Source organism: Mytilus trossulus, chromosome 13 (assembly GCF_036588685.1).
Source record: "Mytilus trossulus isolate FHL-02 chromosome 13, PNRI_Mtr1.1.1.hap1, whole genome shotgun sequence".
NCBI lineage: Eukaryota > Metazoa > Mollusca > Bivalvia > Mytilida > Mytilidae > Mytilus > Mytilus trossulus.
The window spans coordinates 33,413,744-33,431,848 of record NC_086385.1 but is presented as its reverse complement, the minus strand read 5'-3'; the positions used below and the strand labels follow the sequence as shown (position 1 = coordinate 33,431,848).

General features: G+C 31.2%; 1 protein-coding gene across 1 annotated transcript; it reads right to left on the bottom strand.

Moving 5' to 3' along the window:
- Positions 1-9,061: 9,061 nt before the first annotated feature.
- On the bottom strand, positions 9,062-17,289 carry LOC134694293 (uncharacterized). Its single transcript, XM_063555300.1, has 6 exons — positions 16,984-17,289; positions 14,686-15,012; positions 13,240-13,326; positions 9,795-9,837; positions 9,531-9,562; positions 9,062-9,153 (listed from the first exon to the last, which is right to left on the bottom strand). Exons 1-6 carry the CDS (start codon positions 17,117-17,119, stop codon positions 9,062-9,064), a joined length of 717 nt encoding a protein of 238 aa, XP_063411370.1. The 5' UTR covers positions 17,120-17,289.
- Positions 17,290-18,105: the final 816 nt, after the last annotated feature.

Below are 18,105 nucleotides of genomic sequence, written 5' to 3'. Positions count from 1 at the left end.
ACCAATCTGCAATACTATCAACATGATAAAGGGAAAATTCATAATGGTAATATAACCAGCAAAGAAATAGTTTCGACGCAGAAGATAAAGCATACAAACCTTTTCATAATAAAGAAGAAGAATAAAATGTAATAATATCTTTATTTTAACATTTATGGTAAAAACAGTTATGTATGGAAATATAGCTACAAAATGTTATCATCGGTAATGTATAACGTAACGGTAATCAAGCAGCAAGAATAAAATGACAATTAAATAATAGTAATGTTGTCCATTTCAGACCGACCTCATTTAAACAATCAAGTCACGTCGTGTGGGGATATGAATGTTGCTACTTGCAGTGTATATGCTTATATGAGCGTTATTTTAAATGAGTTTCTAGACTTTAGTAATACTGCAAAAGTAGTTTCTAAGTCAGAAAACAGAGCTTTAGGTCTGGTTATAGCTAAGTGTACAGCTATAGGTTGCATTTCATATGACGTCTATAACATTCTTGTGAATTCACTTGTAAGTCCTATTGTTGGGTATATTGCCGCATTCCATAGTTCAGAACTTTATTAAAGTACCAGTCGCTTGAGAGTACGATTTAATATTCCAATTTAGTTTTTACTTTAAATTTCAATTGTTTGATAAGTGTTGTTTCCTTGTAAACTAGACATAAGGAAACATATAGAAATGTGATTCATTGATTTATTGTAAACACAATCAAAAACAAACCAGTCGCAAAAAAATAACTGACGAGTTCCTGAACCTGTAATGTTTAATTGTATTTTTGCATAAAATTGAATCAAAGCATTTTTGTCTTATTTTTGGTTGAACATTAGTTATAATTGTTTGCTATTGATGGATTCGGTTTTGTCTATTTCTAACAATTTTTGATATAATAGTTAAAATAGTAAAAAGCAAAGTGTTAAAAGTGATTAAGGAGAAACTTATTGTTGGTAGAAAATGAGATTTATTTGTAGATTTTTAATATCAGACATTCTTCCTACAATATTCTGTCTATATACGACTGTTTCAAGAAATGAACAACACGCTGAACTTTGTAAAGAGTCATAGTTTTAGGGCAAAACGTTGTTAACGTAGCCGACAGACAAATGAGACCATTTTGATTTAAGTGTAGATCTTATGATCACTTTGTTCAACTTTTTTTTATTTCTCTCTACAATGTATCTGCTATCACAATGTATCATTTCCAACAAAACTTAAAACGAATCGTTTCAGGGCAAACAAGTGTACACCAAAATTAAGAAATAATTCTTTCATGCCATGCTCTATGCTCATTTTAACATGGGTAGGCATTATATTTGTTAATATCTAAATACCGAGCGTTAGCAAGGTATTAAATGTTTACAAATATAATGCCTACCCATGTTAAAATGAGCATAGAGCATGGCATGATAGAATTATTTCGATTCTAATAGGAATATTTTGAAGTTTTGTTCTTCGAAGTGGACCTATAGTGACGCTCGAAATGTCGCCATTTTTATTTGATGAACAAAAACGTTATAGAAAAATCAACAGTTTTTATCAATAAAAAAAAAAAAAACAGAAACATTTGAACTTACTTTTAGAATGTTTTTATTTAATTTTCTAGCGAGCAACACCAACAAAAATGTCCACTTTGATCTCTGGCGTTGTTCAAAATTCATCTGACGTTGCAATTTCAATTATCAGTTGAGATCATTATTAAATGATGCCGACTCATGATAGGATTGCAATTTATTTTAGAGGTGAAGATTTTAATAAAATTCTACAAAAGACGAAGTACGACAGAAACCAATTAATGGTTATACCTTATGTTGATAGTTTTGTCAGGTGAGCATTTGATAAGGTTCCAAATTCATATTTTACATTTGGTATAAATCTTATAATGTGCATTGAAAAACAAAACATAATTTGATGATAAATTACAATACCATTCAGTTTCAACAATTAACAGGAGGCTGTCACAACGACAGCAAACCGGATTTATTAACATTTATTTGTGTCCTGGCAATATCATAAGAACCATTACTTATGAATGGTGAAAGTGAAAATCGTCAATATCAAATTTGACCTCCATTTTGTCATCAGTATCAACATATTAAAATTTGAAAAGCTTAGATTGAATGGTTCATGAGTAAATGCAACAACGTGAATGGAAACACCATTTTACGATCTTTCAAGAACAATAACTCCTGAACGGTAACTCCATTTTTCAATCTTTCATGAACCATAACTCCTGAACGGTAAAAGTCAAAATCGCCATTATTGAACTTGACCTTCATTTAGTTGTCAGTAACAACATATCAAAATTTAAAAAGCTTTGATTGAACGGTTCATGAGTTAATGCACGGACAACATTTGATTGAACCCCGCCAGCCCGCCCGACCGACCGCCCGGCCGCCTGCCGTACATCCCCAAATCCATAACCGACATTTTTGTCTCAAAATCCGGTTAAAAACGTTTGTTCGGTAGTCATATCAAATTGGGTTGTGTTATTTAAACTATGGACAAGATTACTAGTATACAGTTAAATCTGTGTAAAAATTTTAAAACTGCTATTTGAAAATATAACGCTTCTTTTACCTTGACATTGAATGTTTGTCTTTTAATTAGGTAAACAAAAAATGATACATGCGTTTCCGCTAACCGTATATAACTTTAACAATCACTGTTAATTCCTAAGTAGTAACCAGATAAAACATGTTTGTGAAATAAAATGACATTGGCTACCTACATATACTATTTTTTCAGTAACATATGTAATATATTTTTGGCCTTCGTATATTTTTATTGTCCAGTTGGTATTTTCTTACAATTTTATTCTTCTCTCTCCTTCAATCAATGACAAGGATATCAATTGGTTGATACATATGTGTAAATGTTGACTAATTTTAGTTGTGATATCTGAATTATGTATTAACTGGGATACCTAAATTTCTACAAAATTATGATATTTCCATATTTAATTTGATAACGTATTAAGATCAGGATACTGGTTAAACATATTATTCTATAAGTATCATCCGCGATAACACACTTTGCATTCATAAAACTTATAGTTATAGTTAATATGAGGAAGCCATTATTTGTAAAAGGAGTTACTATTCGGAGACACCTATGAAAAAAAAGAATAATCATGGATAACAAAATAAGAATACTAATGTGTTGCAATAAATAAAGTAGGGGATAGAAAGGTTCATCAATTACAGAGAAAAAGAAAACAATTACGATCATTGTTTATACAAATATGTCTATATATGATGACTTAGATAAAAGATGACATTGAGTATATATGGTTTGTATAGTTCGTTGGTAAAACTGTTGACCTAAGAATAAACGGCATACTAGTATATTTTAACAGCAGAATATATTAACAAATTACAAAAAACGAAAGAGTGAAACTAACACGACAGTACAGTGAGATATGTGTGTAAAACTATTATATTGTTTGAAATGACGACAACTATTACATTTTCGTGAGAATTGTCAGCAATTATTATGGTGGGGTGGTCAGGACTACAAATGAGTGGTGATATTTAACAAGACAAAGTAAACACGAATAGTCTGTCCCACATAATGCAGGTTGGAATAGTGTACAACGTATGAAGAAAACATAGATTATCCTCGCAAAATAAATAAGTTTAGAAACAAGAGGGGTAAAATAGAGGAACGATATAGTGACGCTCGAAATGTCGCCATTTTGATTTGATGAACAAAAACGTTATAGAAAAATCAACAGTTTTTATCAATAAAAACAAGAACAGAAACATTTGAACTTACTTTTAGAATGTTTTTATTTAATTTTCTAGCGAGCAACACCAACAAAAATGTCCACTTTGATCTCTGGCGTTGTTCAAAATTCATCTGACGTTGCAATTTCAATTATCAGTTGAGATCATTATTAAATGATGCCGACTCATGATAGGATTGCAATTTATTTTAGAGGTGAAGATTTTAATAAAATTCTACAAAAGACGAAGTACGACAGAAACCAATTAATGGTTATACCTTATGTTGATAGTTTTGTCAGGTGATCATTTGATAAGGTTCCAAATTCATAATTTACATTTGGTATAAATCTTATAATGTGCATTGAAAAACAAAACATAATTTGATGATAAATTACAATACCATTCAGTTTCAACAATTAACAAGAGGCTGTCACAACGACAGCAAACCGGATTTATTAACATTTATTTGTGTCCTGGCAATATCATAAGAACCATTACTGATGAATGGTGAAAGTGAAAATCGTCAATATCAAATTTGACCTCCATTTTGTCATCAGTATCAACATATTAAAATTTGAAAAGCTTAGATTGAATGGTTCATGAGTAAATGCAACAACATGAATGGAAACATCATTTTACGATCTTTCAAGAACCATAACTCCTGAACGGTAACTCCATTTTTCAATCTTTCATGAACCATAACTCCAGAACGGTAAAAGTCAAAATCGCCATTATTGAACTTGACCTTCATTTAGTTGTCAGTAACAACATATCAAAATTTAAAAAGCTTTGATTGAACGGTTCATGAGTTAATGCACGGACAACATTTGATTGAACCCCGCCCGGCCGCCTGCCGTACATCCCCAAATCAATAACCGACATTTTTGTCTCAAAATCCGGTTAAAAACGTTTGTTCGGTAGTCATATCAAATTGGGTTTTGTTATTTAAACTATGGACAAGATTACTAGTATACAGTTAAATCTGTGTAAAAATTTTAAAACTGCTATTTGAAAATATAACGCTTCTTTTACCTTGACATTGAATGTTTGTCTTTTAATTAGGTAAACAAAAAATGATACATGCGTTTCCGCTAACCGTATATAACTTTAACAATCACTGTTAATTCCTAAGTAGTAACCAGATAAAACATGTTTGTGAAATAAAATGATATTGGCTACCTACATATACTATTTTTTCAGTAACACATGTAATATATTTTTGGCCTTCGTATGTTTTTATTGTCCAGTTGGTATTTTCTTACAATTTTATTCTTCTCTCTCCTTCAATCAATGAGAAGGATATCAATTGGTTGATACATATCTGTAAATGTTGACTAATTTTAGTTGTGATATCAGAATTATGTATTAACTGAGATACCTAATTTTCTACAAATGATATTTCCATATTTAATTTAATAACGTATTAAGATCAGGATACTGGTTAAACATATTATTCTATAAGTATCATCCGCGATAACAAACTTTGCATTCATAAAACTTATAGTTATAGTTAATATGAGGAAGCCATTATCTGTAAAAGGAGTTACTATTCGGAGACACCTATGAAAGAATAATCATGGATAACAAAATAAGAATACTAATGTGTTGCAATAAATAAAGTAGGGGATAGAAAGGTTCATCAATTACAGAGAAAAAGAAAACAATTGCGATCATTGTTTATACAAATATGTCTATATATGATGACTTAGATAAAAGATGACATTGAGTATATATGGTTTGTATAGTTCGTTGGTAAAACTGTTGACCTAAGAATAAACGGCATACTAGTATATTTTAACAGCAGAATATATTAACAAATTACAAAAAACGAAAGAGTGAAACTAACATGACAGTACAGTGAGATATGTGTGTAAAACTATTATATTGTTTGAAATGACGACAACTATTACATTGTCGTGAGAATTGTCAGCAATTATTATGGTGGGGTGGTCAGGACTACAAATGAGTGGTGATATTTAACAAGACAAAGTTAACACGAATATTCTGTCCCACATAATGCAGGTTAGAATAGTGTACAACGTATGAAGAAAACATAGATTATCCTCGCAAAATAAATAAGTTTAGAAACAAGAGGGGTAAAATAGAGGAACGATATAGTGACGCTCGAAATGTCGCCATTTTGATTTGATGAACAAAAACGTTATAGAAAAATCAACAGTTTTTATCAATAAAAACAAGAACAGAAACATTTGAACTTACTTTTAGAATGTTTTTATTTAATTTTCTAGCGAGCAACACCAACAAAAATGTCCACTTTGATCTCTGGCGTTGTTCAAAATTCATCTGACGTTGCAATTTCAATTATCAGTTGAGATCATTATTAAATGATGCCGACTCATGATAGGATTGCAATTTATTTTAGAGGTGAAGATTTTAATAAAATTCTACAAAAGACGAAGTACGACAGAAACCAATTAATGGTTATAACTTATGTTGATAGTTTTGTCAGGTGAGCATTTGATAAGGTTCCAAATTCATAATTTACATTTGGTATAAATCTTATAATGTGCATTGAAAAACAAAACATAATTTGATGATAAATTACAATACCATTCAGTTTCAACAATTATCAAGAGGCTGTCACAACGACAGCAAACCGGATTTATTAACATTTATTTGTGTCCTGGCAATATCATAAGAACCATTACTGATGAATGGTGAAAGTGAAAATCGTCAATATCAAATTTGACCTCCATTTTGTCATCAGCATCAACATATTAAAATTTGAAAAGCTTAGATTGAATGGTTCATGAGTAAATGCAACAACGTGAATGGAAACACCATTTTACGATCTTTAAAGAACCATAACTCCTGAGCGGTAACTCCATTTTTCAATCTTTCATGAACCATAACTCCTGAACGGTAAAAGTCAAAATCGCCATTATTGAACTTGACCTTCATTTAGTTGTCAGTAACAACATATCAAAATTTAAAAAGCTTTGATTGAACGGTTCATGAGTTAATGCACGGACAACATTTGATTGAACCCCGCCCGCCCGCCCGACCGACCGCCCGGCCGCCTGCCGTACATCCCCAAATCAATAATCGACATTTTTGTCTTAAAATCCGGTTAAAAACGTTTGTTCGGTAGTCATATCAAATTGGGTTGTGTTATTTAAACTATGGACAAGATTACTAGTATACAGTTAAATCTGTGTAAAAATTTTAAAACTGCTATTTGAAAATATAACGCTTCTTTTACCTTGACATTGAATGTTTTTCTTTTAATTAGGTAAACAAAAAATGATACATGCGTTTCCGCTAACCGTATATAACTTTAACAATCACTGTTAATTCCTAAGTAGTAACCAGATAAAACATGTTTGTGAAATAAAATGATATTGGCTACCTACATATACTATTTTTTCAGTAACACATGTAATATATTTTTGGCCTTCGTATGTTTTTATTGTCCAGTTGGTATTTTCTTACAATTTTATTCTTCTCTCTCCTTCAATCAATGAGAAGGATATCAATTGGTTGATACATATCTGTAAATGTTGACTAATTTTAGTTGTGATATTAGAATTATGTATTAACTGGGATACCTAAATTTCTACAAATGATATTTCCATATTTAATTTAATAACGTATTAAGATCAGGATACTGGTTAAACATATTATTCTATAAGTATCATCCGCGATAACACACTTTGCATTCATAAAACGTATAGTTATAGTTAATATGAGGAAGCCATTATCTGTAAAAGGAGTTACTATTCGGAGACACCTATGAAAAGAATAATCATGGATAACAAAATAAGAATACTAATGTGTTGCAATAAATAAAGTAGGGGATAGAAAGGTTCATCAATTACAGAGAAAAAGAAAACAATTACGATCATTGTTTATACAAATATGTCTATATATGATGACTTAGATAAAAGATGACATTGAGTATATATGGTTTGTATAGTTCGTTGGTAAAACTGTTGACCTAAGAATAAACGGCATACTAGTATATTTTAACAGCAGAATATATTAACAAATTACAAAAAACGAAAGAGTGAAACTAACATGACAGTACAGTGAGATATGTGTGTAAAACTATTATATTGTTTGAAATGACGACAACTATTACATTGTCGTGAGAATTGTCAGCAATTATTATGGTGGGGTGGTCAGGACTACAAATGAGTGGTGATATTTAACAAGACAAAGTAAACACGAATATTCTGTCCCACATAATGCAGGTTAGAATAGTGTACAACGTATGAAGAAAACATAGATTATCCTCGCAAAATAAATAAGTTTAGAAACAAGAGGGGTAAAATAGAGGAACGATAAAGGTAACTTGAAACAAAATAGAGGACTCAACGTTTCATCATTTTTCTGATTATTATTTCAAGCGATTCAGATATGATTTACCAAACCATGCATATACATGATAAATGTAATTGCATTCCCGGTAATGACTTGGTCTCGAGTATTTTCGATGAATATTACTAATTTGGCATGATACTTTAATTTAACTATCACTTTGAAACTTAAGACCATATAGCAAGATTCGTCTGTTATAATAAAGGGTTTTAATGGTTTTTTCTTCCCGAGTATGTAGGTAAATTGTTCAAAATACACACATGGGGTACTCTTATATACTCAAAAGATAAGCGAAATATATCAAATAGACATACAAACTTATAAGTCGGAACATAAACTGACAATGCCATGTCTAAAAAATAAAAAAATGACGAACAGAAAAACACTATTACACAAAGAACAACACAAAAAACTAAATTCCGTTAAATTGTTTCAACATGTATATTATCCTTCAATTAAAACGGAGATAATCACAGCAATACTGTGCTTCTCTTCTTATAGTAATGAATTTTAAAGATAGAAAATTTCAAAGAACGAGGTTGTATATCAGGCATTATATATGTTATTTGGCCCTTGAAATAAAACAAATAGACACATTATTAAACGATTCCGAAAATTACCAGTCCTTGATACACGTTAGCGCAGATATATCACATGAGATGTCACTATGATGTCATTAACATAAAAAAAAACATATCGGAATTGGCAAACTTAAACTAAAACTGTTTTACTAGCAACCAAGTACATCTTTATGAGACAAAAAGATAAAAAAAAAAAAATTAAGACATTTTATTTAGGTAAATATACAATAAATAAAAGGGGCTGTACAATATATCAAGCTGTAAGTCGCCCTAGAAGGAGTTTTAAAGATGTCAATATATTTCATTAACCTGTCACCTTCTCCAAGTCTCATTAATGACAGTAAACTTTTTGGTACGGGTAATGTCTCTATTTGTGGAACGAACATGATCATGTCGCGATGTTATATTCAAGGTACTCAATCAACACCAAACATGAGAGTAATTTGTTTCCTCACTTCTTTTTACATTCCGCATTGCTTTTTCTGGAGCATGGTTCAAAGTTATAGGAAAGCCTACAATGATATAAATAAGAATTAAACATCCAGTAGCTATCGTACTAATGTACAAATTAAAAAAAAAGGTAATGAATTTTAGTATCATTATTTGAAACTATATAGTATATAACTTGTCGACTCTTCTTCCGTCTAAAATTCAAGTTTTATAAATACTGCAGTAATAACATTCAAATCATACCACGAGTATTATTACCAGCTATATCAAAGGAATGTTTGGGGCAAAGTAGTCTACAAACTATTTTTTTATACATGTTACTATATTATAAGAAATGATAAACATCAAAGCAGCACTATGCATTTGAAGATTAACTGTAGTAACCACATACATTTATTGTTTTCTTATGCTGAATATTTAAGCGATATCAATATGTTACCTTCTGCTACCTCTGTCATCTCTTCAGTTTCTCTGGAAAAAAAAGGAAACTGGGTGTTTTCACACTGAACGAATATTGAAATGGTTTTTATTTTTCACTTGTATGTTTGTATTACTTGCTAGTTTCTGACAAGGAGTAGTTGCATGGACTAGCAGTTCAAATTTATTTTTTTAACTGTAAAATTATAAAAAATTTCAAAAGAACTTCCGAATTGCATTTTTGCAGTTTAAACTTAAGATAGGCAAAAGTAAATAATTGGCATACCTTCTAGCATTGCGCCTTGTGTTTCTTTTTCTCTTCAGAAAAACTAAAATCATGATAATGAAAAAGAATATATTATAACATTCATGGAAATGATTTTAAGGCATCGACAAAATGTCATAAAGTTTTACAATACTATAGTATTAATGTATAGACTTTTTCATATTGGCCCTGTAATATGCCCGAGGTATCAATAATGGCCAAGGATGGTTGTAATGGCCCCGAGGCAACTTGAAAAAGTTCATATATTGATACTTTTATTAACCAACTGAAACAACTTCATTCAAGAACAGTCTTGTCTCCGTATGAGCCTCCTTTAAATGGGAGCACCACCATGAGTTATGGTGTATAAAGGAAGACATTTTGAGCCTGTATCGATACAGATTAATGTGAGCATTTGCCTACCCAATTCCCCAGCCAGGCCGTGATGGGTCTTATTACCAGAAAGTTAACCTTCTCCAAACATAAATATTAATACAATGCAATCAAATAAAACATACTCCGAGTCTCGGATCCAAAGTTATACAGCTATCCACAAACTACAACAGGACCCATACAGAAAAGCAAGTTTTATAACATTTTTCTGAAATGGTTTTAATTCTTCGATTAAACAAAGAGTAAGAAACTCACCGTGAAAAAGATACAGGAATTTCATAGCTGAACTTCAACTTGTCTTTTCACATTCAATTTCGCATGGAATTTTGGTCAACATTGTGAGTGTCAGATGTAATTTCTGATTTCTCATCCAAGTACTTAATTGTATGCTATTAAAATTCATTTCATGTAGAAAATATAAAGTAGCTGGGAAGAATAAATCAGACAGTTTAACTATTCTTAAAGTCTGCGACTGCATTCTGAGGATTGAACAACGGAAATGGAACATTGATAATAATCGAAAGTCGTACTCGAAAACGGATGTGAAATATTTCCGTTTCAAGTCGTTACAAAACAATGAACATCATTTAAACTTGTTTTTATGATACAAAGTTTAAAAAAAAATTAAAAAAATTCACACTTATTTCAAGAAATAAATGGCATTTTGCTTTAATCGATGTCCAGAATCATCTGTTCATAATGCATGACTGTGATTTCGTAATGCACGGGTGTGATTTCGCAATGCATGACTGAGATTTCGTAATGACTGGCTGTAGCAATTTCTCCGGTTATAATGACCAGATGTTGAAATTTTACTTTTATAAAGCATGGGCATTTCTATACATATTGTAGTAAGTTGGTTAATAATGCCGAATAACATTATTTAGTTACTCTTACAAGTTCTAATGCGATTTGTATGAACCAGGTATAGGAATTACAAAAATAATATATGATCTGTATGCAGCAAGGATAAATTGTGTTAGTGGTATTCAGACATACACAACAAATGCAAATAAGGTAAAAAAAACCTGGAATATTGTGTGCAAAAATCAAAAGACCCAAACTGATTGCCAGTATTAAGTAGATAATTCCTAATATTACAACAGATCGAGATCACTACCTTATATCGATATGCATATATTAGCATATGTATGTCCTCGCACATGTAATTGTTTTTTTTTACATGTGACGCAATATATGTTTACCTAGGCTTTTGACCAATTCAGTAAATGAGTGCCAATGCATGATTCACTAATACATATTTAAAATCAACCAAGAACAAGTGTTATTTACTGAAATGCAACACATTTTTTTCTGCATTGCGGGATTCACAATTTAGCTCAGTTTTTCACTTTTTGTACACATATTTTTAGTTCGTGATATAAAGTATTCTGTACATGCTCAGATTAACGAAGGGTTGTTTCTATGCAAAGAAACGAGTGTTTGAATTAGCCGATATATAGCCATTGATATGATTGATGATGACACGGAGATCTTTGGTATTCGTGCACAACACAGCAATTAAACAGCAGTGAAGACCACAATTACCCATAAGACAAACTAACTAGTGTATAGCTAGCCGGTTATAACAGTCGGTGATAATATTCATGAGGACAGCAGCTTTGGTATAGATAGTAAAAAAAATAAGCGATCCTTAAATGTTGTGTTTTTAGAAAAGGCGAAGACTTTATAGAGTGTGTAAAATATATGTTGGGGTCATTGAAATTTCACAGTTTAAAAAAAAATATGTTATCGTACCTTAATAAAATCATTTATGATGTTATCCATGTTTATGTGCGACAAGGACGTGATCTTTGATATATTTTGCGAACATTGTGGCGTTGGATCCAAACCTATAACATTACTTTTATTTATAGTTTATTTTTCAGCGTTAAACCAATGATTGCTAACCTTAAAAGATTGTGTCCTGGGTGGAAAGATATCGCGTCATTTTGTTTTTATATACAAGGCAATTTTAGGCAAACCGTAGTGGGCAATGACACCCACTGTGTTCCAGATGATTTACATAATTAAAAATACTGCACATAATACAGGAGCCGATCGATAAAATTCCTCTAAAATATATTTGATAAAATCAACAACAGACGGACTTTATCGTTGGACAAAACTATACAAAATTTGTTGAGGTATTTATCGTCCCCCTTTTATAAAACTTTTTTGTAGCATACCGAATATCATGATGTTTAAAATAGTTCAAGTCGTAATAAAAAGTATATACATCCAGTTCAGATAGTAGTGTTTCTGTGCCAGTTTTTCGTGTTTTTCGAAGTAGAAGGGTTTTTAAAATGTCAAAATAGAGGTTATAAATAAGCTCAAAAATGTGTCATACTGGACATTGTTCACTTTATATCAAATTTTATTGTTTACGCCGTGAATATAATGCACAGATACAATGCATAACAATGGAAAAAAAACCTGTTCAACTACTTTTACAAGGCGAAAAGGAAATGTTTTTTTTAAATCTGACCAATCCATGAAAATTGAAGGTTATGTTATATATTTTACATAAAACATATTCGCAGAACAAAAACATGTATTTTGAACGTCCCTCACACTTTATTAGTCGACAGTTTTCCCACTTATTCCACGTGTTTTCTAGGGGTAGTAAATTCGTAGTGATCCACAATGCATTGTTATTCATTGAGTCGAGTGGTCAGTTTTTCAACGACAAATTGGCCTTGAGTTTAAGAAATAACTACATGTATGCAAATAGTTTTATGACGTCAGGAAATCTAGAGTTCTCGACCTGTTTAACGAATAATCGTTTAATATGTAAATATGCAAAACCAAATTCGCCCTAGATTTTGAGTTTTGGGTTATGACTGGTATGAGATTTTTAAAAAGCAAGGAAAATATTGATACTGTTAGGAATCAGTGCTACACATTCCAAACACACATTAACTACAGCAGTTGACATCATCATTTAAATGATTTCATAGAATCGCACTCATAGGGTAAAAAATCCTACTACCAGAATATTATTTTTTACAGATATCAGCAAACTCATTCGTTTTGGAATATTCTGTAAGAGTGCGAAAAAAATAATGCTTACTTGTTATCCCTGAAATGACCACACACAACACCAGCATAACTGAGCTGACACTTACAGCAATCTTTGTACGTTTTGACTTCATTTCATCTAAAATGTTGAAACAACTTGAGATACTATGTTTCTTTATTTTGTAAAGGATATTGTTCGTTGCATATTCATTAGAAAGAACGATACCAGTTTCACTAATGATATAAATTTTGTATTACTGGTGAAATATGCAAGCTGTTAGAAATACTATATGTTTTGGACATTCAAACACGATAAAAAAGATTAATGTTGGTCTGTTTGGTAGATTTTATTATCTTATTTCAATATTTCAAACAGTAACAGACTTTCTGTAAAGTTTTTTCAACCTAAAAAAGGTCAATAAATATATTGATACTCATTACATAAATCATTCGGTAAAACTATTTTTCTGCAACCAGGATATTACTTTTTCAAAATTATCTCCCCATTACGCCACTAAGATTTCAATCGTGAAAGCCATTAAAGGAATGACTCGATGTTGATTCAGGTTTTGAAAACTGATAAATGTATTCATATTTCACCAATACTATCCTTACGTTACAGTTGTATTTAAACAGACTATAAATGTATCGTCTAGCTATTAAGCATCACTGACTGTACTGTTAGACTTTGTAAAGGCCATAGATAAAGGCAACAGTTGTATACCACTGTCATAAATCGACTAAGAGATAACAAATCGGGGTTATAGACCTAAACCGAGAGAAACACTTCAAATATAAAATAAATTCAGCGAAAAAAACTAAACACCGAAGTGAACTAATATCAAACGACAAAGCAACACACAGAGTAACGAACTATAAGATAAAAACTGTCATTTTCCTGACTTGGTATTGGACATTTTAAGAAAACATGGAGGGTTGAACCTGGTTTTGTGGCTAGCCAAACCTCGCAATTTTATGACAATGTAAAGTATAACACTAATATGACACTATTACATGACAGTTCAAATAAATTTATAAACATTCAAGACAGATAAATACACAAATAAACAATACAATAGCTCATTTCGACATGTTAACCACACAATTCAAACGAACACGTAAAACAACATAGAATAGCAGGACACAAAGATACGACTGGATAAACGCCACAAAACAGATGTAACCAATTTGCCATGTATACCTTTTCTAATAAAGAGTTTTTTCTTTTTTTTCAGTTGGATATCAGCTTCAATATGCAACAGATTTATAACCAACCACCTGCATTGTAAATCATCAAAGCGTGTGCAAACTCTGAATTAAGACCAGCAGTCGTTAACATTATTGACCTATATTTTTTTGTTGTGAATAGATGTCTAGGAAATTATATAACACATTATCTTTTTTTTCATATTTTTTGTTTTATTAAATTGGAAATTATTTTACAGCTTTTTGTTTATTTTTTTTTGTAAAGAAAATAATCGTGTAAAATAAATCTTACCTACATCAATTGGTGTTAACTCTATAACGAAACTACTATTGCCGTAAGCATTACACAGGGTTATTGTATAGACCTGCTGGTCACTCTCATCAGATATGTTGAACCTCGAAACAACTTTAATTGAGCTAACAGATATTTCAACACCATGAAAAATCGTAGTTCTATTCACAGATTTCATCTCTGTTGAGGTTTTTATTTCTGTTTTACTGTTATCAACTTTAAAACATTCTAAATCAGACGGACTGTAGACACTGAATTTTAGATTTAATATTTTCGCTCGATTAACATACTGTACATGCTCATTTTTCTCCAATAACACGGGTGGTCCTTTAAAATAATGTAATATTGTTATATATTGTCATAATTGCAACGAAAATTAAAAAGAGTCTTTCCTAGCTGTCACCTTAATGTGAGCTGTTATTTACATGTATTATATATGTGTCAATGAAGCTTAAACCATTGTATATATTCATATTAGACCTTCCCAACATCTCTCGACACCTACTAACAGTTTACAGGTAAAATGGATGGGCCGTCTAAAAAAAAAACATCATGAATATCATTGCGTAACATATTGGACAGGCGGTTATATACTGTCTTGAGTATATAGCTTCAGAATAAATATCAACCAAATAAATAAGTAAATATATATCTCTGTCGTATAGTCTTCTTATTTCTTATTTGTATTATGTACACGAAATTTCATGTTCAATTGATTAAAACATACTGTAATCATTCTGCTACCCGTCAATTTTATGATTATGTGAGTCTTTCACCAAATATTTGCCTCATGATAATAACGATCAATTTGTTGGTGTAAAAGGTTTTATGAAGTGTTCATAAATAATAATTAATGGACTGTCCGTCCGGCCGTATCAAATTTGTGAACACGACCAACTTGATGTTTTTAAGCGATCTTCACCTTAGTTGCTGTACATATTCAATTTGTGAGGCATAATCACATAATGGTTTTTAAGGTCGAAGAAACATATCATATCTAATTTTTTTTTATCAACGACGGACTTCTGCGCTTCAAGATATCTTGTTAGATTTTATGTTTTTCTTTTGATGAATTTTGAAAAAAATATAATTGACTTCTTCTTTCAATGTTACACCATTTTTAAAGCAGTGCATTTTTTGTACATAGCTGCGTACGGAATTAAATTTATATTTCAAACACCTCAAACTAATCGTTATCTAATCATTTGAAGAGAAAGAGCAGAAAATTTAAACGCGTGATTGATGAATACAGAATTTAAGTGGAACACCAAATTGGTGAATTGAAAAGATACAAAGTATTGAGAACATTATGGAGGCACCTAAGGTCAAAACTAATAGACATTGTGGACACATGTGCCGCCCTTGTCAACAGACATAAAACATTGTTTAATAAAATATCAAGTACAATAAAACATGCTTTGTTTTTTTCATTTTCCAAATTACATCAGGACAACTAGAAGCTCAACGTCTAAAAACATGAAAAAGATGAAAAGTGACTAAAAGTCCATCATTTTCTTCATAATAAAATAGAAAAAAAACATGTCATTTGGACTCTGTAGGAAAGTTGTATCATTGTCAATGAAAGCAATAAAATCAATAATGATCTCACCTTTATTTTTATTTTTGAGACGACCCCTCACATTTTACCTGTCGTGGTCGTTCTCAACTGTAGTTATCGAGAGTTGTTGAAAAGGTATACTGGAGTATATTGTAATCGTCTCCACAATACGTTACATTTGTCGATGGTCATGAAACAAACCACAAGAGAACAATCATGCATTACAGATTTCGTATGTGATCTTAGTCTTAAAACGAAATTACAATTTTGACTGTTGGTTTTAAGGTTTTTGATGGCGCAAGCTTTCCGAATACATTTAAATTGATTATTATGAATCTCAGAAAATCTTGCATTTATACACCTTCTGTTGATTTTTTTTTATTTATCAATATTCAAATAGCTATTTTGTGCATTTTTCCTATGATCTTTTTTTTGTGAAAATTTTCATATCATGCTACTCGCTTGTGATGCAAAATTATCGCTAGAAACTAAGCATGCACGTGGCGTTGCTAACTAAATTGACAACGTCGCCATAGGTAAAATAGCGATAAAAAGATTATCATTGTTCATCTCAACTCGATTGCCTTTCTCGCTTTCGCCGTCCCGGCTCAAGCAAGAAAATCAATCTCGTTGAGATGATCACCGATAATCTATAAATATCGGATCAGTTCGTTTTAGTCAAAACTATAAATATAAAGACACTATAAAGACATATTGAAGTTCTTTGAAAAATATTTTACCATTTGAAATAACGAAGGTCTTCCCGGTCTGAAATATATTTCCGCTACTATCATTAACACTATTTGAAGCAGTACATAAATATATACCGTTGTCCTGATACCTTTCCATCGTATTTGAAATTGGCGGTAGAGTCATTTTACCATCAGTTGAAGAATATAAGTATCTAATGGGTTCACCAAAGAACGAAAGGTGCTGCCATCGACCATACGAATACGTTGCAGGTATCCCGTATGCTAGACACTGTAGGGTTCGTGATACATCAGTTTCGTTAAAATGTATGCGTTGATCAGGAATGTTTGGAGGATCTAAAAGAACGAAGTAATAAAAAAAGGTCAAAACCAGATTTAATTAAAAGTAAATAAACATTGAAACCAATGGCTATTAACTTATATTCAATTACGTTTTGGTGAATTTCTAAGCAAAAGCGTTTTTTCAAGAGAACATTGTGTCGAGTTGATATACGGATAACTTTATTTACAGAAATGCTTTCATATATGACATCAGAAATCCGTATCCTGGATTTTAATATGTGGTTTCCTAGTGTATTTTTTTCGGATATTTTTTATAAGGGGATGATTGGTAATATGTTGTCCCCGTCGAGATGGACAAGGATGAACCTTTCAAATCTGTTTATTTTAATATTTGCTGAAACGTGAATTCTTCGATTTTCCTTCTTGAAACGAAGATAATATTAAAGTCATACAGCCCATAACAGAGAAGTGATCGAATTCGCGTTTCTTTACCGTCAGAATAAGTTACGTTATCGACAAACTTATTTAAGAAGTGACATAATTTAATTGTCTTCATCGACTAAATATTTCATGTCCAATGTGTAAGTTTTCATTGTATAAGTCGATTTTTTTTCTTTATATCGTCTTTAATCTCTATACTCTCGTTTCCAAGAAATGGCAAATATAGTTTACGTTTACATACAACAAGAACGAATTGCACTGTACATGCTGTAGTTTATACATTGTTTCTTTGAAAGTTGCTATAAAGAATTATTTGCATCACTGTATCCAGGTTCATTTAATTTTAGAAATCACCGATTACTTATTATACACTGCTTGCACTGTGAATATTTATGGGATTCAACACTGTAATAGTTTTTCTTTCGTCTG